Source organism: Emydura macquarii, unplaced genomic scaffold (assembly GCF_026122565.2).
Source record: "Emydura macquarii macquarii isolate MOO-44397 ecotype Brisbane River unplaced genomic scaffold, CSIRO-AGI_Emac_v2 contig_318, whole genome shotgun sequence".
NCBI classification, from domain to species: Eukaryota; Metazoa; Chordata; order Testudines; family Chelidae; genus Emydura; species Emydura macquarii.
The window spans coordinates 12606548-12631428 of record NW_027130455.1 but is presented as its reverse complement, the minus strand read 5'-3'; the positions used below and the strand labels follow the sequence as shown (position 1 = coordinate 12631428).

The 24881-nt window shown below is 45.5% G+C and overlaps 1 protein-coding gene across 2 annotated transcripts in view; it reads left to right on the top strand.

Moving 5' to 3' along the window:
* HIKESHI (heat shock protein nuclear import factor hikeshi) overlaps positions 1 to 24881 on the top strand; it is a 32585-nt gene extending 7704 nt beyond the window's left edge. For both annotated transcript variants that reach the window (XM_067568694.1, XM_067568700.1), the window contains 3 exons: positions 5989 to 6140; positions 20337 to 20455; positions 24658 to 24881. In XM_067568694.1, coding sequence (XP_067424795.1) covers positions 5989 to 6140; positions 20337 to 20455; positions 24658 to 24712 — 326 coding nt within the window. In that variant the 3' untranslated portion in view covers positions 24713 to 24881. The remainder of the gene's footprint in view (positions 1 to 5988; positions 6141 to 20336; positions 20456 to 24657) is intronic.

Below are 24881 nucleotides of genomic sequence, written 5' to 3'. Positions count from 1 at the left end.
GTGAGAGATCAAATTCTAAATATCCTACCCCATGTTAAAGTCACACTTAAGCATAAAGTCAGGGAATATAGAAGTTGGCTTTCACAAGATAATTATCGTGTCCAAGTTGCACGTAATTTTAATTAATAGTTAGTCTATAAAATGCATACAATAATAGTGTGTGCAATTGTGTTACTATTATGGGACTTAAATGCATTTCTTGAATCTTATTATTTACACTAAAATAATATTGACATAGATTTTTGCTTTAGTTTCCTTTTTTCCAAGGAGAGAGAGCAAAACTTTGCCTATGCATGTGAGTGTTTTCTTTCCAATTAGGCTTTAAAGTTCACATCTCTCTGAGGTGAGTGGAGGATGGCATTATCAGAAATACCATTTTTGTAAAGGTGGGTCAAAAGGGTAGCAGTGCATCAGAGAAAATAATGAGGTCAGCAATAGGAAGAGAGGAAATTAGCACTTGATCCTGCAGTCCCAACTGTAGTTGGTTAGTTACCAATTAAACCAATGGTAGTGTTCAGTCTGAGTAAAAGATTGCAGGAATGGACCTCTAATTTGAACCTCTTGGATGATTCATATTTGTTTAAATGAGGCACTTGCAACTACTTACTCAAATTTTCATACAATCTTCCTCCTGGAGGATCTTAGTTCAACTATTTGTATTATTGGGTTAAAAAACTTGATGCTGAAGGTATCTGTTTTTATGCCCAGTAATTCAAGCAGGTGAAAGAATTTCAATTTCTTAAAAAAAAAAAAAAACCCAAAAAACAAAAATCACTTTGACTGAGACAACTCATGAAAAGAAAGGCACTTCAGAAAAGATAGAAGAGTGTGATGTTATAATGGAAGTCCTCACAGAATCTTTAACTACATCTCTTGTGCTACCACATGATTGTGAAGTTAAGACCACAAGCCACACCTACCCTCCCCATTGTTGGTTCTTACCCTTGGATGTGCGTATATAATTCCTATCTGATTTTTATTTCATGCATCTGACGAAGTGGGTTGCAGCCCACGAAAGCTTATGCCTGCAGAAATTTAAGTCTTTAAAGTGCTACAGGACTCTCATTATTTTCACAATAGAATGGTGTATCAAAATAAGTGACTGGCAGATGTAATTACAGAAATTATCTCACTTTGTCAATTAGAAGGACTTAAGAAGGTAACATAGTTATATAGATGTAAGGCTCTTAACAACCTAGACTTCCTACATTTTCACCCTCTTTTGTTCCTTCCTTTTTTGAGGTTTAGTTAACCTATGAATGCTGATAAGCGTCCTAATAATGATCAAATCTAAATCTTTTTTCTTCAGATGCATTTTGATTGGAAACAAGACAACCATATCAAACCACAAATCATCTTCTGCAGGCCTGAGTGGCTCTAGCAAAAACAAGAACATAGTGACCATGGTAATGAGTCACCTGCTTTTCCGAGATTGCAATGATCAATTTTTGTCCTCATGCTACCAAAAGACATTAATCTTAATCAAAGGAATATTTCTGACTTCTCCCTGGAGGATTTTCAGATAACCTAAGTATATCAGAATTTTTAGTAGGGAATCTAAAGGCTTTTCTGTTTTAATCATACATTTATAATTTTTCCCTCTTAAACCCTCTATCAAAGGTGCAGATAGGCTCTTAGTCTCTAATGCAAGAGTCCTTTTCAGTATCACAAAGAGAATGTTGTATATTAAATGCAGTCCATTTGCAGTACTAAATGTATATACAGCCACTTAACCAATGGATATGAGAGTGAGCTTCTGGCAGCTGCACAGTCTGGAGCAGGGACTGAAAGAGCAGCCTTCTCTGGATCTTAGAAGTAAAGCAGGGTCATGCACTGCTCCAGGCGCCCTTCTTGCAGCCAAATAAAGGCGGTGAAAGATCCAACATGCAGGTCTGATTGCTGTTGATGCAACATATGCATCAGATCTAAAAAGTTAGAGAAAATGGTGGTATACTCTGAACAAGTAAAAACAATGTCATCTTAGGGATCTTTGTGTTTCAGTGACTACACATCAACTTCGTTCATATACTAAAACGGTGTTTTGGTAGCTACCAACCCTGCAAACTCATATCAAAGCTGCTGCTTATAACAGTTTTTAGTAACATAGGCTCTGGTTAGCAGTTCATTCTGGTACAGTAAGAACCAGTAGAGTGAAGTGCCCTTAGCTTTGCCCTAGGCACTTGAATATCCTTGTCATGCCTAACTGAACTGATGCCCAGTCTTACTGCTTCAATCTTCAGAAGATGTCCTCTGCTTTCAGCATATGACTTTTTCCCACTAGATACTGTGATTCCCTTCTAAGATTTGCTTATTTTCCAGTAGCAAAACTGGGATCAGATCAGTTTTGACTGTCTGTAACTGAGTTTAGAATCTTTGAAACTATTCTTCTGGGTACTCATAACTACCTGGTGGGATGTATTTTTTTTACCAGGGAGGTATGCCATAAGGAAAAAGGTGCAGACCAAAAGCAGTAAATTTAAATCGGAACAAAATGCCACTGATGGAAAATGCTCTCTCTCACAGCAATTGTAGGCGACCACCTGCTCTTGAGAGCAGAAGCAGCTTATAACACGAGGGCAAGCGGAACTGCTTGTAAACTGTTTGCTTACTTTGTATGCCAGCTTGCACATCCACCTTTGAACAGTGACTAATTTAGACAGATTACATTTGACTGTCACCAGCAAGGGGAGTGTAAAAATGATGTTCCCCTCATAAAGTGGGAAAGCTTGCTTTTTTTTTTTTTTTTTTAAACTGTGCCTAAAAGTGGTAGGCATCTTGCAGTACAAGAGGAAAAATAAGCTCCTTGGTGCCAAGAGCATATAATTTGATTGTAGACGTGAGATGAAAAGGGGGGGTAATACTTAAAAGTATAGGTCACCATTTTGCTCCCCTTAACTTGGTGCTAACCAGTGCTGTGATTTACATGAATCTTTAGTCTCCCCTTTCAAAACTTGTGGCATAAAACCATGTCTGCATTTGATTAATTGAAATCGATAGAGAATAAATACACAATTTCTGTTTTACTCAAACTCATTTCAAAACCTGAAAGTGCTCTGAAATGCCTGTGCCAAGAAATGGGAGCTGTGGTTAAAAGTTGAACAAAGGGAGAGAAGTAGAAGATCAAGATGAAGAGCCTATCCCTGCTTGCCCTTTTCTTGAAATGCTGGAATTTTTTGCAGCATTGCTGCAGAAGGTAGAATCGTGAATGCAAAATTATTTAATAGTCTGTATCTTGGCAAATATTTTAAAATACTGCATGTTCCTTGAAACTATCATTTCTACATTGTGAATAGAAGAGCTAGGCTCTCTCAAAGAAACATGGTTTTTTGTGGAGTTTTTTAGTAGGAGTTGTGATGGCAGAGTATAATCCTTACATGCATAAGAGGATAACTTTATTTATCCTCACAAGTGGACAAATGTCAAGTGCCTGGTCTGTGCTGTGTGCAATACTAGCAATGTGTGTGCATGCTGGAGCATTGCATAGAGGAGCCAGCAATCCACAGAGGGCCTGGACTTGCACATGAAGTGGGAGGATGGGTACTCTTTTTGGTTTAAAGTATACTGATGGCCTGTGATTATTTTGAGCACTGGTATATTTCTAAAGTTGTTGGATTGTCTTATACAGATGAAAAGCTGATTTGTTCAGAGGAAGGGGAATTGTAAATTTAATTTCCTGATCATAAAGATACAGAAAAGTCTACCAACTTCATTGCTATCAGCATTTCTAATCATAGAAAACTGGGACTTAAATATGTTCTTCAGTTAGTCTGGTTTCCAATGGCTTTATTTACTACTATTGTAGAACCTAATTTTATAAAGCAAAGGGCTACAATGTCTCTCTGCAGAACAGGTTGACATAGATATGGTTACACAAGGCATCTCCAAATAGTGGGTTAAAGCACCATTTCTGACAGTTTCTTGCCTTGTAGTAAATTAATGTATTGAAGGACCAGTATCTGCTTTTCTCATGGGAGACTTCTCATTACAGATTTTAATATTCAGTCATGGAGTTGGATTAAGGAAGCAGTATGAGATCTGAAGGTGTATGTTCCGAACAGATATTAGTTGAGGAGATGATACTTGAGGTGATTGGGGGAAGAGGAGGGCAACAGCGTGTGGGTTGGTTAGATGATCAGGAGGTAGTGAGAGGGCTCTGATAACTGCCTTTTTTGGTGCTGAGACACTTATGTGGTATGTTTAGTTTGGGTTAAAGTAAGAGGATATTTCTTGTGAATCGGACCATCTCTTCTTGAGCTCATAGCTGCTGTTTGGCAAAACAAATCTAGATCTAGTGTGCCGTTGAGAAGGCAGATAATGTAACTACTAGATTTGCTTCAACTACAGCCTTGCAGATTGGAGTGCTACATGGATAATTAACAGACTCTTAATTGGGTTTCTACATAAGGCCCCCCCCCCCCACTTTTTCAGAAATAGGTGTTGTTGAAGAGTTTTGGATATGCTTCCTTAAGGAAGGACAGGGTACATGCTTCCTACATAGTAGTGATTTAGGCCTTTGCTGAAGAATTAACTGTCTTATGGAGTCTTTAGATTTCCTTGATTTCTTTGAGATGGGAAAGGGCACAGACTTGTGCTAGTTTCACTGGCTGAGATTTTAGCAATTGAGCTAGGTGGTAGTGTAGCTTTCATTTAGACCAGTCAGCAGCTTGTGATATCACTTACTGGCCTGTGGACTATGGGATAGCTCTTGAATGGCTTTGCTCTCCCCTCCTAAGATGATCCCAGAGGGTCGTATTGAGCAGTTGCTTCTCTGTTGTGGTGGTGATCTCCTACAACATTCACTAGAACTTACGTGGAGCTGTGAGTATCTTTCATTTCTAACGGTATTGCAGCCCCCCAATTTTTTTTTTCCTTCTCCCTGTGGTTTCACATACATGTTGAACAGGAGGGAGTGACAGATTTCAGTGAATCTAGATGATTGTCTTAATTTTTGGAGAGTCCCTGAGACTGGGGTTTAGACTTGTTAAAACTCAGTTTGGAAGAGTCAGAAGTGATGCTGGATGTCTAGGACGATGCTGGCACAAAAGGTTTACTGTTTAGTAGTATTTTTCAGCCTGATAGTTAATGGATTATCCTATGGTTTTGTGACCAAGAGGGCCTCTTTATTTTGCAACTATTTCTTTTTTCTGTGGACCTTGCTACAGTCATTGGTGGCTTTATGTTGCTGAGTTTGGATTACTGCCCTGCACGCTACATGGGGATAGCCTTGAAGATCACTCAAACTTCAGAAACAGCTGTCTATCTGCTTAGTGCATCAACCCTCACAAGCTTTCACTTACTTTTTATTTGCTTCAAGGTGCTGTTTGAGGTGGTTGTTCGTTTACATTCTTTTCAAAAATTCATTCAGCATCCAGAGATTACGATGGGGGCTGTCTAAAGATAAATGCTGTATAATAGCTGTGTGATCCATGGCATAAAATTATTATATCTTTTCTTTGAATGAATGGACCAAAGGACTATGCATCAATACTTGTTGGCTGTAGGATTTTTTTATAACACTTCTGTGGATATTAAAGTATGGGGGTAATACTATTAAAATCATGCTCCTGTGCTTTTTAAAAAAAAAAAAAAAAAATCCTACTTCCTGTTCTAATGGAAAATTCAGTAATAGCAAGAGGTTCAAATGCTTCTGAATCTTGCTGATTCAATGGAGGTTAGTTTACTTTTTAGGAGATTTTAAAAACCGATTAACTCTTCCCTGAAAGATTCTGTTAGGGATTCTCTCTCTGCTCTTCAGTTATAAGCAAAATTAAAGATATTTCTATATTTTAAAATTATCTGTTGCATTTTTTCACACACTTAGTATGTGAGCTGTACACAACTTTTTCATAATTCTGTACATAGAGAGACCCCTACTTGGCAAGTAACATGAAACCTCACACACAAGAAATCTTGGTGACTTTAAACTTAATGTAGTAGTTGTATTGATGCCGAGTCTGACATTTCTGCTGCTTCTGCTATTTCTTTTAGGGAAAGGCAGCCAACACCCCTTTGGAGCAATGAACATCCCTCAGACTCCATCTGTAGCCCAGATTGGGATCTCCGTGGAATTGCTGGAACATTTGGCTCAGCAGACTCCTGTAGCAAGTGCTGCTGTATCATCAGTAGACTCATTCACTCAGGTAATTTAAAAACATTGTTTCTAGCAGTCTTTTGCTTATTAGCGTAAGAGCCAGTTAAGAATAAAGCTCTCTGTGAAGGTATATGTGAAAAATTGCCACAAGTTGTTCTGAAGCTACAGTCACCAATTATTATGCTATCAAGCTAACCATGATCTGGTAGTCTATTCATTCAGAAGAATACTTTAGATGAGATTTTTTCCTTAGGAAACTATAGAAATTATGTATATTTTTTTGCCATTGTAATAGTCTGCATACTTCCTCTTGCATAGAATGCTGGTATATTTCCCTCTTCAGTCAAATCATGTATATAGAACAACTAATAATCCAAGAAACATTCCTTTAAAAGAATATTTTAGGTCTTTTTATCACAGGAGCTGAAACTGAGGCTTTGGCACATTAAGAAGATAACTAAAGTAGGATTCCAGAGGCTCCTAACTCTTGGGAGAGCTTAAATTCAGTGCCTAAACTTGCGGGATGGGAAACATTTGAGGTTGGAACACTAACTCAAATGGTAAGGTAGTTTTCTGCCTCAAAATAACAGGGTTAACTGCAACTCTCTCCCCTGTCTGGTGTCTCCAAGTGCACCTGCCTTAGGCCTTGTGCCTTTATCTATTTCAGGTAAAAACTTTGCAGTTCCCCCACTTTTACACCACATCCTGGGCTACAGTACTGTATCAGTTTTGCTTACCCTGCAGATCTGACTGAGTTTGGGCACCTGCGGTTCTTCCCTTTGGGAGTCTGAGACCAGTGGTGTATAGTGATTGGACAGCCTTCTTAAAACAAAAGTATTGTTTTGTTTAGTAGTAGGCACAAAACTTTAGAGGGGAAAAAGATTTTAACAGCCTACATGCATGTGTGTCTAGAGTCTCAGGCCAGATCTACACTACAGACTGTATTGGTATAACTATGTTTCTCATGGGTGTGAAAAATCCACACCACTGAGCACCGTAGTTATGCAGACCTAACCCCCCTGTGTAGAGAACACTATTTTGATGGGAGAGCTGCTGCTGTCAATGTAGCTGCCATCTCTCCGGGAGGTGGGTTAACTATCCGGATGAGAGAAACTCTCCTGATGATGTAGGAGATTCTTCAGTTAAGCTCTATAGTGGTGCAGCTGCATTGGTTCAGCTGTGCCGATGCAGCGTTTTAAATGTAGACCTGCCCTTCCTACCACATTCCCTGATACAGCCTAGGCAGATCTCACATCTTCAGACATCCCCATTAGGTCCCAGGCTGTGTCTCCACTAGAAAGACTATGCTACCATAGCCCCCTTGTGCAGACACAGCCTACATCAACAGGAGTTTTTGCATTAGTATAGCACACCACTTCCCCAAACAAGCTGTGTTGACAGAGACCCTCTTCCATTAACATAGCTACATACACATTGGAAGTTTTGCTGGCATAACTATGTTCGGGGGAGGGGATTTTCCCTCCCCCACACCTCTGACTAACTGAGATATCAAGCCTCGGTCCGGTTACCCTGAACAACTGCTGCTTCTGTTATGAGAAAAGGGTCCCTGTACTATTTGTAACCTTGCGCCTGCCCACTGCTAAAGGCCCCTCCCCCAGCCTAAGGGGAGGAGTCACTGATTAAGTATTAGGAATACAACTAATTATGGGGGACAATTAATGAAAAAAACCAGGAAGGAGTGTGGGGGTCACAGGTTTAAACAAAGGGAACCAGAAAGGGACAACGAACAGAGAACCTCAGACAGCGCCCACTGCCCCCGGAAGGTGTCAAAGGAGCCGGCGGACGCTGCCCAGAGGAACGCTGCCCAGAAGCGTGAGTGCACAAGGAAATGGAAGTAGGCCCCACAGTCGCAGAGCGCCCCCACAGCCAACCTCCTCTCCCTGATCTTGTAGATGGCCATTTTGGCCAAGGCTTGGAGGAGGTTGGCAAGGAAGTCCCGCGACTTTGTGGTGCCATGGATGGGGTGTGCATAGATGAACAGGTGCAGGGAGAAGTGCAGCCAGAACCTCAGCAGGAGGTTCTGGAGGAGCCGGAAGAGGGGCTGCAAGCTGGTGTACTTGAGATAAATGTGTGCCAGGGTCTCCCTCATGCCGCAATGTTGGTGTCACGCCTGTCCTCACGGCTCCATGAAGGAGCCACCAACTGATGTCCCGGCGGGCCGTGAGGTCAGGGTGGAGTACAGACTGGCCCACTGGGGGTCCTCGCCCTCCGCAGGAGGCACAGATCCCACCATTTGGTGTCAGGGCGGGACACAAGGGCGAGGAAGTGAAGGGTGTGCAGCACGAGCGTGTAGAGATGGTTCCTTGGTGTGGTCCGAAAGAGGACCGGCTGCAGGTTGTGCAGCCGGCTCGGTGCATGGGGCGAGGGAGACCAGGAGGGCTTGCAGGGCTGGGGCCTGATGGAAAAAGGGTCCCTGTAGCAAGGTGCTGTGGCCTTCCTTGGAGCCTGGGCCCAAGGAAAGGTCGCTCTGTCCCCGCTGGACAGAACCAGGCTCTGCAGGCCAAGCCACCTGGAGGCAGAGGGGTGGAGCCAGTGCCAGGGCAGGAAGTATAAAAGACAGGCCCAGCAGCTCAATCAGGGGGAGACTGCCACCAGAGGCAGATGTGTCTGCCCAGAGGCTGCGGCCTAGGCCTGACCAGGTCCTTCAGCTGTTTGGTGCAACCACCCCGCTGACCGGAGCCTCCAAAGCCTGCCAAAATTGCTGGGCCCGAGTGACTGGGAGCAGCTACTCAAGCCCGCTGGGTGGGAGAAACCCCCTGAGGCCCTGACCTGGAGGAGCTGCCTGGCATGGAGAACCCACCGGCGTGGACCAGAGGAACCCCTGGGGCCCTGTGACCTGGAGCAGCTACCTTCTGCAGACAGCCCTGAGGAGTATGTGAGATCCTTGGGATCAGGAAACTTCAGACCTCCATATACCACCCACAGACTGATGGGCTGGTTGAGAGGTTTAACCGGACCCTGAAACACATGCTCTGGAAGTTCGCCCCAGAGGATCTGTGGAGGTGGGACCAGCTGATCCATCCCCTACTCTTAGCCATCCGGGAAGTTCCACAGGCCTCTACCCAGTTCTTGCTTTTGAGCTGCTGTAGGGCCGACAGCCCAGAGGGATCTTAGATCTAAGTCAGGAGCAATGGGAGCAGGCCCCCTCACCCATGCAGGGGCTGCTGCAGTATGTCCTGGACCTGCGAGAGTGCCTTCAAGAGGCCGGGCCTCTAGCCCAGGAAAGGCTGCAAACCGCCCAAGCCACCCAGGCCTGGACCTACCATCAGGGTGTGCGCACCCGCTCCTTTGAGCCAGGGAATTGGATCCTCATGCTACTCACCTCTGCCGAGTCCAAACTCCTGGCCCGATGGCAGTGGCCATACGAGATCATCCGCCAGGTCGGCCCAGTGAACTACAAGGTTAGACAACCCGACCGGTGGAAGAAGAAGCAGGTGTACCACACTAACCTGCTGAAGCCATGGGGAGAGCGGGAGGGTCTGTTCATCAACCTTCACTCCCTCGGATCCAGATCTGGGACTGCAAATACCTGCACGGGAAGACCCCGGGGAGCCCCAGTTGGGTGCCGAACTATCGAAGGCCCAGAGGTGATGGGCGAAATGACTGGTGGAGACTTTCACCACCACATTTACCACCACTCCCGGGAAAACCACTCGGGTGTACCACACCATCCAGACTCGCCCTGGTGAGGTGGTTCGGGCTGGCGCAAGATCACCTTCTCCCCCGTCATCTACAGGCCGCAGTAGAAGAGGTTCGCATAATGTCGAAACTTGGGATGATTGAACCTTCCACCAGCGAATGACGAAGCCCCATTTTGCTGGTCCCAAAACCCGATGTGTCACGTAGATTCTGTATCGACTTTTGGTGTGTGAATACCATCTCCAAGTTCGATGCCTATCCCATGCCAAGGATCAACGAATTACTCGATCGGCTTGGGGAGGCTCAGTATTTCACCACACTTGACCTCACAAAGGGGTACTGGCAGATCCCCCTCAAGGCCAGCTCGAAGGAGAAGACTGTGTTCGCGACCCCCAGTGGGCTGTACCAGTTTGTAAGGATGCCCTTCAGACTCCATGGGGCACCTGCGACGTTTCAGCGGCTAATGGACCAACTCTTGGGACCTCACATGAACTATGCTGCAGCCTGTCTAGACGACATAGTGGTATATAACCGCCCCTGGAGTGACCACCTGAAGCAGGTGGCAACTTTGCAGAATTCAGGGCTAACAACAAATCCCCAAAAATGCCACATAAGGTGGTGGGAGACCACCTACCTTGGGTACACCCTTGGCCGAGAGACCCTATGGCCACTGATCGGGAAGGTGCAAGCCCTGCAGGACGGCCCTGACCAACAAGAAACAGGTGTGGCAATTCCTAGGTTTGGCCAGCTACTATCAGAGATTTGTACCCGAATTTGCCACCATTGCCGCGCCACTCGCAGACCTGCTAAGGAAGGACCAGCCTCTCCAAGTCTGGACACCGGAGTGTGACAAGGCTTTTACTGCCCTAAAGAATGCACTGTGCTGCGAGCCCGTGCGCTACAGACCTGACTTCAACCGCCTCTTCGTGGTGCAATTAGATGCTTCAGCTGTCGGATTGGGGGCCGTTCTCACCCAGAACGTTGACGGAGAAGAGCATCCCGTTTTGTACATAAGTCGCAAGCTGTTTCCTAGGGAGCAGAAATATGCAACAATCGAGAAGGAGGTGCTAGCAGTAGAGTGGGCGCAGGAGGCCCTGAGGTACTACCTCCTCGGCAGCCCATTCGTAGTGATCACAGACCATGCACCCGTCCACTGGCTCCACCAAATGGAGACAAACGCCTGGGTAATGCGCTGGTACCTTGCCCTACAACCCTTTGCCTTTACCATTCAACATCGAGCAGGTAAAGACCACGCCAACGTGGATGCCTTGTCCCACTTAGGGGAAGGGGAGCAGGCCAGCCCTGGAGATCGGGAGCTGGACTTGAGGGGCGGGGTGTGTAGCAAGGCACTGTGGCCTTCCTTGGAGCCTGGGCCCGAGGAAGGGTCGCTCTGCCACTGCTGAACAGAACCAGGCCCTGCAGGCCAAGCCACCCAGAAGCAGAGGGGTGGAGCCAGGGCCGGGGTAGGACATATAAAAGACAGGCCTAGCAGCTCAGTCGAGGGGGAGGCTGCCACTGGAGGCAGACGTGTCTTCCCAGAGGCTGCAGCCTAGGCCTGATCCAGGCCCTGCGGTTGTTTGGCGCAACTGCCCCACCAACCGGAGCATCCAAAGCCTGCCAAAATTGCCGGGCCCGAGTGACTAGGAGCAGCTACCCAAGCCCGCTGGGTGAGAGAAACCCCCTGAGGCCGGCCCTAACCTGGAGGAGCTGCTTGGCATGGAGGACCCACCGGCATGAACTGAACCTTGTGGACCGGAGGAACCCCTGGGGCCCTGTGACCTGGAGGAGCTACCTTCCGCAGACAGCCCTGAGGAATTTCTGGACCTGCTGCCGGTCGATGGTGAGGGACTTGCTGGACGCCCGCTCATCGCCTCCCCCAGCGATCTGGAGGGAGCTACATGGCTGCAGGTACCCGGGGATTGGGTGGGAGGAAGTGGCCCAGGGACAGCCAACTAGCAAGTGGCTGAGTCAGGGATGAAACTCTTGTCAGTATGTTGCGGCTGGAACCCCACTGACTCAGTGACAAACGGCCTTGCCACTGACAGGGCCCTGGGCTGGGACGCAGTGGAGTCGGGTGGGCCTGCGTCCCCCTTCCCTAACCACCCCGGGAGTGCTTGGCATCCTCTACACTGCTGGCCAGAGGACCCCAAGCTTTGCCAGCCCCACCTGACTGTAAGGTGGGGGCTATAGACCACTAGACCTGCCCCGCCCTCTTGAGGGCCAGGGGCTATTGATTGCCACACCAGCCCTGCCTGGCCTGAGGGTTGGGGGCTGTAGACTGTACCTGCCCCGCCTACTTGAGGACCAGGGGCAACAGACTGTTCGTCTGCCCCACCCTGTCTGAAGGCTGGGGTCAATAGGTTGCTGGCCCACCCCACCTGTTGGAAGGCTGGGGAGCCGCAGACCCCTTACCAGCCCTGCCCTACATGAGAGCTAGGGGGCTATAGACTGCCGGAGAAGTCCACCCCGCCTAGGGCCGGGACTACAGACTCCTAAACAGGGAGCTTATTCCCCTTGACAAAGGTGCTGTGGCCTTCCTCGGAGCCTGGGCCTGAGGAAGGGTCACGCTGCTGCGGGCTGGACCATGCCACCTATAGTCCCATTTAAATCCTGCTATAGTTTTTGGTTCTTCTGTGTTCCCAAGCTTTGACTCTTCTGTTTAAAAACAATCCTGTAGGCACAGCAGGATAATAAGGCAATGATTCTGGCATTGGCCTTTAACAGCTCAAGTGTTTGCTGAAGGATGGCTTATCTTGAACCGTTTTCTTTCCTGCCTGTTTCTTCAGACAGTCTTGTTGGTCTAAACCAATGTAGTCATATGTAAATATTCCAATAAAATACAGTATTTATAAATTATTATAGAGCAGCTCCAAATTTGTCACTGACATACTCTAAAGAAACTTACTTTTGACCCAAGACCCCACTGAACGTTGAAACTCAGGGCTGTTACTTGGGGAGCAATGGAATGGCCAAAGCAGTTGACCTGGGCTTGAGGCTGATATTTCCATCAGCAGGCTTCTTCTGCCTTAGCTGGCTGGTTCCTCCTGCTTCTTGCTGTTGCAATATGCCGATACACAGCATCGTCACATTTCCTAGCTTTGCTTCTGGAAAAGCATAGCATATTAGCAGTATTAATGACAGTCTTCACTGCCATCTGCCAGTCTGCTGTCATTGCCAGTCTGCTATCACAACTAGCTGTGGTGGTGATGAACTTCAGAGTGATTTTCAAGTGAGGAATACTCAACAAGAGTAACTAGCACACTTAAAAAAAATTCTGTTTTTATGTAAATATACTATGCATGCTTGGGAAGGGAGAGGAGGAAAACAGGAAATATTCTGAACAATATTTCTCGGAAGGACCAAATCTTCCATTGCTGTTTGTTGCACTGCTAAGATAATGTGTCGTGTGGGATAATTTACAAAGCAGCTAATGTCTTTTGTTGGTAGTTACAGTTAAGGGAAAGGCATTTGATACACGTTACTTTTTACAAGTATATTCCAAGTTCAATTAATATACTAAAAAAAAAAAAAAAGGAAAAATGTGGTTCAGAATTAGTCTACACTATAAAGTTTTGCTAGCATAGCTGTGTCAGTTAGAAGTATGGGGAAAAATGTTATACCCTCTAGCCAACACAGCAATGCTGGACCATTCTCCCTCAGAGACCTAACTATGTTAAGATAATGTTGTTCAGGGAGGTTTTTTAATTATGCTGTCAAAACTCCTGTAAGCTTTCGCTGCATCTCCACTAGGGGACTCTGCTGACATAGTTATACTGGAAAAGGTTCATACTACTACTCAGAAACACAGTTGTTCCAACATTAGAGGTTATGACTAGGATGAATTACTAGTTAAAGACAAGTTTGCAAAGGGAACAGTTGCAATTGGCCTGTATAAAAAGGTGATATGATTGGAAACCGTTTTTGATAATTGGTTGTTCCACTTTGTTTAATCTTCATTTATACCAAATTAAAATTAAATTGAATTAACTTGCATTGAATTTGAATTATTTTCCTTTGAATGATTTTCCCTATTGTATTCCACTGTGGGTTACGCATGTGCACCATGTGCCTGGAGTCAGAGAATTTGTAAGTATTGACTATTGATCCGCGCATATTGCCTTGTGCTTCCGACTGAGGTGATAAAGGGTGGGACAGACTGACTGTTGCTTCAGTTTCTTCTCGCCCCTGCATGGTCCAGGTTGGAACCTTTAGTGTCCTCAGCTCTGATATAGTTTCTGAAGAACAATATTAGTTTAACTGTAAATAGTTCATAGTTTTTGAAGTTTTAATAACTTTTGGGTAGTTTGATAGCCTAATCTAATTCTAAAACTGCTGAAAGTATGGGAGTTCCCCCTTCTCCTCCACCCCACCCCCCCCATACATTGGCCTGAATCAGCAAGGAGTGCACCTCCTGCTGCAAAGTGTGACTCCAGTGCCAGAGGATCCACCCCCACAGACCTCACAGTGAGGCTTAGTTGGGAAATTAGGACGCATGGAAGTAATTCTTCCTTGAAGTCTATTTCAAAGATATCAGATGTGCAGATATCAAGCAAACCCATTGGCTTAGCTCATGAGGACATTTAACTTACTAAGTCCCATAGACGCTACAAGAAAGCACAGAAACATAAGGTTTTGCTGGCTCCACACCGTGCTTCATCAGTAGCATCATCCCCGGCTCCAGGTAAGACCAGAGACCCTCCAGCACTGGCAAAAACTGATCACTGCCAGATAGCATCACAATTGCCGGTACCAGTGGCCTGGACCGAAAGAGTCCCTCTTGCACCAGGGAGGTCTGGATCCGTGGCTGCACCACAGGATATTTTTGCTCACCTGGATCCAGAACCTTCCCCATCCATCAGGATCCTACATTTCCAGAGAGCTCATGTCGCCTCTGAGACATTAGCTGGTAGGATGGAACTTATCACCCCCACGTATACACAATGTACTCCTCTCCATTGGCACCGACGGTACCACCATTGGAACTAGTCAACTCTTTCTTGCTCAAGAGACATGGAACCATCAGAGGAACTGCTTTTCCCACTCTGCTGCTCCACATTCCTCAGGAGGCCTACATGACTCTGGGACCAAGTACTGTCTCACCTGGCTTGGGATCACTGATACCCCATGCCATTGAGACCCCCTGCTACCACCCATCAACCCCACCTATTGGCCATACTGGGGACCTTGGCCCCTTCAGAATCTATCCAGTCTGCTAGAGAGTTGTCACCTGCCTCCCCTATGAGAGAGCCGTCAAATTTATCCCCAGATCCAATAGAAGAGGAGGAGTATTATACTCTGATTCTGGCAGTTCTGCTTGAACCGGCCAGATTGCCATCACCATCGCTGGATGATGGCTTTGGGATCTCCTCCCCGCCCCCTCCCACACTCCAGACAACTTTAGACAATTCCAAGACCACCTCTGCAGAGTTTCCAGGGAACTTCAGATTCCACTAGAGGAGGACTAGGACTCCTAACACAAGTTCTTGGCCATCCTTCATACTACTAGACCTACGAGAATAGCCCTCCCTCTCATCAGGACCATCCTGGATCTGGCTAGGACAATGTGGTACACCATCACCACCTGTGCACCTACCCCCAAGAGGGCAGAAAGATGCTATTATGTATCAGCTAAGAGTTCAGAGTTCTTATTTTCTCACCCAGCTCCCAACTCGTTGGTGGTTCAGGAAAGGTTCAGGCAACAGCACCCCAGATCTACTCCTGTGGACAAGGAGGATAAATGCTTAGACTTGCTAGGGAGAAAGGTTTAATTGTCCTCCAGTCTTCAGTTCAGGTTAGCCAAATATCAAGCGCTATTTGCTAAATATGATTTCCTGAACTACACTAAGTTTGAGGAATTCGCCAACAGCCTCCCACAGCATGATTGTTCCTGTTTCCAAGCTCTGATAGAGGAAGGAAAACTAATAGCCAGAACCACCCTCTACTCTGTAGTCAATGTGGCCAATACTTTCTCTCAAGCCATAGCTACTGCCATTGTTATGCGAAGGGAGTCCTGGCTTTGTGCCTCAGGGTTCCCCAGGAAGGTCCAGAATACGATCAAGGACCTCCCCTTCAATGAATTTCCCCACTTGAATCAGAAGATGGAGTCCCTATGCACCCTGAAAGACTCTAGGACTGCCCTTTGATCATTGGCTATATACACACCTGCCCCTAAAAAGAAGTTCCACAGACAATTGACCTCATGGTGTAGGGCCCAACACTTCTACCATCAGAGACCCTACGAAGCACCACATAAAAAGTAGAGGATTCAAAAGTCCCGCTTCCCTGTGTTGTCCGTGCCAGTGTCAAATCTCAGTCCTAACCTCTGGCTGGATGATACTTTCGATGCAAGCTTGAGAGCTGTGAATCACTGAGCCCAGGACATCCCAGCCCTAATGCTACATTCGGGGGTCATCTAGCATTCTTTTGACACCTGGAGTGCTATAACAATGGAAAAGTGGGTGCTAAATTTCATCCACTCTGGCTGTATGATTGAGTTTGCAATGCTACCTCCTCCAGAGCCACTCTCCTGAACTCTCTTTGGGGACCACTCTCATAACAATTCTCTGAACTTCTTACTGCAACAAGGAATAATGGAATGCATTCCTCCGCAACATCAAGTGGCAGGTTTTTACTTTGCCTACTTTCTCGTACCCAAGAAGAAAGACTTATGGAGACCAATTCTAGACCTCTGCCACCTCAACTACTTTATTCTCAAACTCAAATTTTGTATGGTCATGTTGGCAGTGATAATTTCCTCTTTAGAAAAGGGCATATGGTTCATGACTCTTGATATGAAGGATGTGTACTTTCACATGGATATTCATCCCACCTACAGAAGACTTCCCTGATTTACGGTGGGCTCTGACCACTTCTAGTACAGAGTTCTACCCTTTGGTATAGCCACTGCCCCCAGAGTTTTTACCAAGGTATTTTCTGTGGTAGCAGCTCACATCAGACACCATGCCCTCTTTGTCTTCCCTTACCTTGACGACTGGCTTCTCGCCGACAAATCTTGCAACGAAGCCTTTTACGTCAATCTCTATGATGTTCCATCTCCTTTCCTTACTGGGGAGGGGTCAGCATGAACATCGAAAAATCTATTCTTACTCCCATGCAATCTTTGAACTTCAGCAGGGGAACCTAGAACTCTTATCACCGCAAGGGCGTATTTGCCCACAGACAGGTTCCAGACCATGAATGATATCATAGCTCACATCATGAGCAGCCGTTGAGTAAAGGTCAAAACGTGGCTGAGGAGGGACAGACATGGCTTTGTGCACCTATGTCACTCCATTTGCAAGACAAAAGCCTTCATTGCCTTCAGGCATGGCTACAATCGGTTTACTTCCCCAAGCCACCATTTTATGAACCTCACACAGACAGTTCCCACCAAGATACTTACTTCCCTCCATGGTGGAGGAATCCTCCTCACATATGTGTAGGGGTCCCCTTTCTCTCCTCTTCACAAGGTCATCATTACAGATATGTCCCTACTAGGTTGGGGAGCTCATGTGGGCAACCACATAAGACAGGGAAAATGGACATCTCGAGAGCCCAGAATGAACATCTGTGTCCTGGAACTACGGGCAGTATGGAAGGCGTGCAAGTTCCTTCTTCCTTTCATCCACTGTTACTATGTATGTCCTTATGATGTCAGACAACATTACGATGGTCTTCCACGTCAACAGACAAGGGGGAGCAAGGTCTGCCTCCCTGTGTACTGGAACTGATGCATCAGCAATTAGAGCACCCTATCTGCAGTCTACTTCCAGGGATAAAGAAAGTGCTTGCAAACCCCCTCAGCAGACCATGATGGACCACAAGTGGGAGCTCCACAACAAAGGGGTTCATGACATTTTCACATGATGAGAAAACCCTGACCAGGAATCTAGTCACTTTCTGGACCAACAAGTGCGCCACATATTACTCCAGTGGAGCCTTAGGTTACTGCTCCCAGGGTGGTGATCTCCTTCTTTCCTTGTCAGACAAGTTCAACAATGCTTTCCCTCCACTATCACTTCTGCCACGAGTGCTATGCAAGATACAACAGCACAGAGCAACAATCATCCTGATCACCCCTTTCTGACCCAGACACTTGTGGTTCCTAAACCTCCTGCGCCTGTCATCTTGTCCCCTGATTGCCCTCCTGATCTTCCTCAAGCTCCGGACCCAGTGCAATGGGAGGATCAGACATCCCAATCCACTACTGCTTCACCTCAAGGTGTGGTATTTGTATGGTCGTCAGTCCTAGAATGGGTGTGCTCCTTGGCCGGGTGAGACATCCTCTCTAACAGCAGAAAAGACTCACCTAGGAAATGTTACCAGTCTAAATGGAAACGCTTTTCATCCTGGACACAGCAGAGAACCGTTCTACTAGAAGCTACAGGTATCCCACTAATCCTAGACTATATCCTCTCTTTGAAGACATTGGGCCTATTCCTCAGTTCCCTGTCAGTTCGCTTGGCGGCTGTCAATACATGTCACCCCTACGAAGGGCTGCTCTATTTTTGCACACTCGCTAACTGCTTGATTCTGGAAAGGCCTGATAAGACCTTTCCCACCTCCTCTTGAAAGATAACACACTAATGGGACTTGAATCTCATTCTTTTGATTCTAACACAGCCCCTTCCCCCTTTGAATCCTTTGTGACTTGCCTCCAGGTTCCTTCTCTCCATGAAAACCACCTTTCTTGTAGCCATCATGTTGGCAAGGAGGGTTGGTGAACTTGTGGAGTGCCCCAGGGGTCGGTCCTGGGGCTGGTTTTGTTCAACATCTTTATTAATGATCTGGAGGATGGGGTAGACTGCACCCTCAGCAAGTTTGCGGACGACACTAAGCTGGGGGGAGTGGTAGATACCCTGCAAGGTAGGGATAGGATACAGGGTGACCTAAACAAACTGGAGGATTGGGCGAAAAGAAATCTAATGAGGTTCAACAAGGACAAGTGCAGAGTCCTCCACTTAGGAAGGAAGAATCCCATGCACAGCTATAGACTGGGGACCGACGAGCTGGGCAGCAGCTCTGCAGAAAAGGATCTGGGGGTAACAGTGGATAAAAAGCTGGATATGAGTCAGCAGTGTGCCCTGGTTGTCAAGAAGGCTAATGGCATATTGGGCTGCATTAGGAGGGGCATTGCCAGCAGGTCACGGGAAGTGATTATTCCCCTCTATTCGGCATTGGTGAGGCCGCATTTAGAATAGTGTGTCCAGTTTTGGGTCCCCCACTACAAAAAGGATGTGGACAAGTTGGAGAGAGTGCAGCGGAGGGCAACCAAAATGATTAGGGGGCTGGAGCACAAGACTTATGAGGAGAGGCTGAGGGAACTAGGCTTGTTTAGTCTGCAAAAGAGAAGAATGAGGGGGGATTTGATAGCAGCCTTTAACTACCTGAAGGAGGGTTCCGGGGAGGATGGAGCTAGGCTTTTCTCAGTGGTGGCAGACGACAGAACAAGGAACAACGGTCTCAAGTTGCAGTGGGGGAGGTCTAGGTTGGACATTAGAAAAAAGTTTTTCACTAGGAGGGTGGTGAAGTGCTGGAATGGGTTACCTAGGGAGGTGGTGGAATCTCCATCTTTGGAGGTTTTTAAGCTGCGGCTTGACAAAACCCTCGCTGGGATTATTTAACTGAGGTTGGGCCTGCTTTGAGCAGGGGGTTGGACTAGATGACCTCCTGAGGTCCCTTCCAACTCTATGATTCTATGACAGACCTTCTGTATATAGTATTTCACAAAGATATAGTTTCTTTCCACCCGCACCCCAAATTTATCCCCAAAGTGATTTCAGAATTTCACCGTCACCAATCCATTCACTTACCTGTATTCTTCCTGAAGCCACACACATCTAAAGAAGAGCATAGACTCCACTCTTTAGACGTTTGACAAGTCTTGGCCTTTTCCTGCTGAGAACAAAACCATTCAGAAAGTCCCAGAGGCTATTTGTCGCTATAGTAGAGAGAGTCAGAGTCACGCCATCTTCAGAAACATTCTGGGTGAATAGGTAGAACAGAATGCAAACATATCCATTTATCAGCTGTCAAACTTCCCCCCTCTATGAGAGCTCAAGCCACAACTGTAGCGTCTCTTCAGGGCGTACCCCTCTTAGACATCTGTGAAGCCACCACGTAGAGCTCTGTCCACATGTTTGCAAGACGTTACGCTCTGACAAAGCCCAAGTCTTATCATTACATCTTCCATTAGTCACATAAGATTTTACAAACTTTATTTTTGTTTATCTTGAGGTCATTTAAGGCTTTCCTTCGGAAACTTACTCCAGGAAACTAATCCTTTGAAAAGAAACAATAACTGAATAAAAGTCAAATATTAAGATTCTAAGAGATCTCTTGAGAGAGGCAGTGTCTTAGGGCAGGACTGGGAGCTAGTAACTCTAGATCTAATTCTCTCTAACAATGACTTCCTTTTCACTTAACCTCTCTGCCTTCCTTTCCCCCATCTGTAAAAGGAAGATTTAATCCACCCAACATAGGTCTTGAGGATTAGCTAATCATTTGAACAGCACTTTAGATATGAAAAGCATTATCAAAGTTCTAAATATGGATTTGATTTACAATGTGTATTTTTGTATTTCAGTTCACTCAGAAGATGCTGGATAGCTTCTATAATTTTGCTTCATCGTTTGCTGTCACTCAGGCCCAGATGACACCAAATCCCTCTGAAGCTTTCATCCCTGCAAATGTGGTTCTGAAATGGTAAAGGAAAATATCTCAAGCAATAAGCTTATTTCTGGGCACCAAAATCACTGGTTTCATAGCATTGAATTAACTGTCACGGCATACAGCAATAGTACTTTGAAAATGCTTAACTAAAAGTTCTCCTGTTGACTTTGCAAGTCTTCAGTACAATAGTTGCATGTATTTTATTCTATATGTCCTCTTTAGTTACTAAACTTGGATAATTAAAATGCTGTATCTATCTCACTCTTGTTTGCCACCAGGCAGTTTAACCCCTATCTACAGTATGTGGCTGATTCCAAAAGCCTTTTTTGCTCTGTATAATGGTACTCACTATCAGAAGGCAGAACACACTGCCTCTGGTTGGGCTACAATCAATGTCTGTTATGCCTGAAAACCTAAAAGGGGATTGCACTAAAACACCCACCTCTCAGGTTCTCAGAAGTTAACAACATTGTGTGAACACTCTTCCCCACAAAGTCATCACCTCTTGGCCTAGGGTACATGTGGGTACACCTAGACCACGTTTTAAAATGCTACTTGATTCGAACTGCCTGAATGTGCTTTGACCATCAAGCACGAGCAGGCAAAGTATGTTAAATTAGTTCAGCCTAACTAGTTAAAAACTTGCCCCAAATTGGTTTGGGTAACAGTTCTTAGCCAGTGTAGATCAGGAGGTGGGGGAGTGGGGCTTTTAATATAGTTAATGGGTCTCCTTTGGACTTGGAATTTGAAATCCTAAGATTTACCTGAGTATAGTTGATCCATTCTTATCCTTCGATTCTTATAGCACTGCCAATGTGCTAGGCACTGTACAAACAAAAAGGAAAGCAAGATCTTGGAAAGAGAAACAAAGGGTAGGGGAAAGGAGTTAAACAAGTGGTCAGGCTGGTGACTGGTCAAGTCCTGATACAGTTTTAATAACTGTCACAGGGAAGCTGGACTTTGAGGGGGGGTCAGGCACCCAGCCTATCTGTAATAGGTTCTGCAAAAAGAGAATGAGCCAGACCAGATCCATCTGTGAGTAGTTAATTGCCTGGATGACTGGATATTAGCGAGACAAGGTGGGTGAGGTAATATCTTTTATTGGACCAACTTCTGTTGGTGAGAGAGACAAGCTTTCAACCTACACAGAGCTTTTCTTCAGGTGGCTGGATGATTGATAATTAGCTAAGGAATGCTTAGGCCTAAAAGGATTGAAGGCTCAGTCAGGAAGTTCCAGAACATAGGAAGCTCTGGAAGGATGGATTTCTCAGGTGAGTTGTTTAGGGAGCTCAACAGGAAAGTGGACCTAGGAAAGGAGTTCCTGGTTCCAAAAGGGAAAGGCTATGAGCAGCAAAGCCCCTAGGGAGGCCCAGTCCCAGCAAAAGGACCTTTCTAGATAACTGCAGGAAGTCCAGTTTCTGGAGAGCTACACTCTGTGCCAGAGACGATCCGGAGTGGTTTAACTTCTCTAGAGGTCCTCATTCCAGAGAAGGAACACTTCCCCAGGTGATAGCAGGTGGTCTGACTCTAGAAGAGGCTACCGGGTTGAGAGGGCTTTACTGGTAAAGAACCTAGATGGTGGACATGGATAGATGGACTCAGGTGGGACAGACAGACAAAGATTAATTTATGCCCGTTCGCCCCTTTTTTCCCCAGCTAGGATGCTGGTGTAAAAACTTGCTTGAGTGTTCTTCTGACCTTTGGTTAAATGTTAGGCTCTTGAAGGAGCATGGTTCACTACATAAAAGCTTCGCTGAGTTTGTTGAAAGGCCGTAGAGGCAGGGATGCACCATCGCTCTGCACCAGGCCACCAAGGGAACATGCAGAGTGTGGCCAGTATGGGCATTCTGGAGGTGAGTACAGGCTATAACAATACATTTAAAAAAAATTAGAAATAGAAAAACTATAGTAGACCAGAACTGGATAGGACCAAACGATCTCTTTAGTTGATGAGTTTTAATTGATTTAGTAATCTGATTACAGCCATATAAGGTACCTTTAGTTTGATCTAGTTGGAGCAAGAGTTTGAAGACCTTCATGCGCTGCTCTCATTTGAAGTTGTATCAGGTCTTTCCAGAGGTGACAGTATTTCTTTCCTGTGGCAATGGACTCTCTCATCAATGGCATCTGTGAAGTCTGAGCAACTCGTGTTGAAGTGAGGATTTTGAAGATTGTTTTTGGCTTCTGTAGGATCGAAGCCTGTGGTATATCTTATTGAAAAGGTGATACAATAAATCATATATTATCTTCTGTCTTGGGAATCCCTTGGATTATTAACTTCGATTTTAAAAATTGTTTTCCTCATTTATGATCCTTGTCCAAGATGGCAGTAACAGTGGAACTAGGATGGTCTGTAAATAGTTAATTTCACTAAGAATTAACACACTGTAGGGAATGTTAACATCTAAAAGCCCATTATTTTTATTTCTTCGAATTCAACACTGGATTTTTGTGAAATGGACTTGTATTCTTAAAACATAAATTTTGGGGCTTAAACTACTGTCACTTTAACATAGAATCATAGAATATTAGAGTTGGAAGGGACCTCAGGAGGTCATCTAGTCCAACCCCTGCTCAAAGCAGGACTAACCTCAACTATATCATCCCAACCAGGGCTTTGTCAAGCCTCAGCTTAAAAACCTCTAAGGATGGAGATTCCACCACCTCCCTAGGTAACCCATTCCAGTGCTTCACCACCCTCCTAGTAAAAAACTTTTTCCTCATGTCCAACCTAGACCTCCCGCCCTGCAACTTGAGACCGTTGCTCCTTGTTCTGTCATCTGCCACCACCGAGAACAGCCTAGCCCCATCCTCCCTGGAACCCCCTTTCAGGTAGTTAAAGGCCGCTATCAAATCCCCCTCACTCTTCTCTTTTGCAGACTAAACAAGCCCAGTTCCCTCAGCCTCTCCTCATAAGTCCTGTGCTCCAGCCCCCTAATCATTTTGGTTGCCCTCCGCTGGACTCTCTCCAACTTGTCCACATCCTTTTTGTAGTGGGGGACCCAAAACTGGACACACTATTCTAAATGCGGCCTCACCAATGCCGAATAGAGGGGAATAATCACTTCCCGTGACCTGCTGGCAATGCCCCTCCTAATGCAGCCCAATATGCCATTAGCCTTCTTGACAACCAGGGCACACTGCTGACTCATATCCAGCTTTTTATCCACTGTTACCCCCAGATCCTTTTCTGCAGAGCTGCTGCCCAGCTCGTCGGTCCCCAGTCTATAGCTGTGCATGGGATTCTTCCTTCCTAAGTGGAGGACTCTGCACTTGTCCTTGTTGAACCTCATTAGATTTCTTTTCGCCCAATCCTCCAGGTCACTCTGTATCCTATCCCTACCTTCCAGGGTATCTACCACTCCCCCCAGCTTAGTGTCGTCCGCAAACTTGCTGAGGGTGCAATCTACCCCATCCTCCAGATCATTAATAAAGATGTTGAACAAAACCGGCCCCAGGACCGACCCCTGGGGAACTCCGCTTGTGACCAGTTGCCAGCTAGACATGGAGCCATTGATCACTACTCGTTGAGCCCTATGCTCTAGCCAGTTCTCTATCCATTTTATAGTCCATTCATCCAACCCATACTTCTTTAACTTGCTGATAAGAATACTGTGTGAGACAGTATCAAAAGCTGTGCTAAAGTCAAGGTATACATACATAAGAAGATAGAAAAAATGGCAATCTGGTGTTCTTCCTATAAATTGAGGGAGGATGACTCTTACACATTAGTCTTCAATTACATAATCAAATATGTTTTCCACAAGATCAATAGCCTCATTTATTGCACAGGATGGACTCTCAAAGGGACAGAATTAAGGGTACATGGGTAACCTTAAACTGGCATTTTCTAACTGTTGAGTGTTTGACTTTGCAACCTGAATAATGTTCTTTTAATGTAGTTTAGTATGTAATTCATTAAATGTTTTGGTTTTGTTAAGTTTTAATCAGCTGCATCTTAAAAGTAATGACCTAATGTAATATATATCTCATATCAAAGTGCCTGAAGCATGACTGGGAAAGCAGAGCTTGAGAACACAATCCAGGGGAAGGATATATTTAAACAGTTTTCCATGCTGTGTGTGGGGTAAATACTTAAATCATACCACTGTACAGATGACTTAATCTGTGATCTAGGCTAGTTCTTAAGTAATGCTATGGAAAATTGAAAGCTAAAATTCTTGAGATGCATCATTGGGAAGCCATTTTAATTGTGACCTTTTTTTCCATTCTAGGTATGAGAACTTTCAGAGACGGCTGGCTCAGAATCCTTTCTTTTGGAAAACATAAACTTGAATCAGGTCTTTTGAAGTGCTGTCTTACTCTAGTCATGTCTTAAAGATACAGTAAATCACCCCACTAAAGAAAATTGGTGGAGTAATCAAAGTTCAAGCAGTCTACGTGGATTTTATAGTACCATTGAAACTTATTTAAAATTAAAAACCTGCGCTCAACTGCT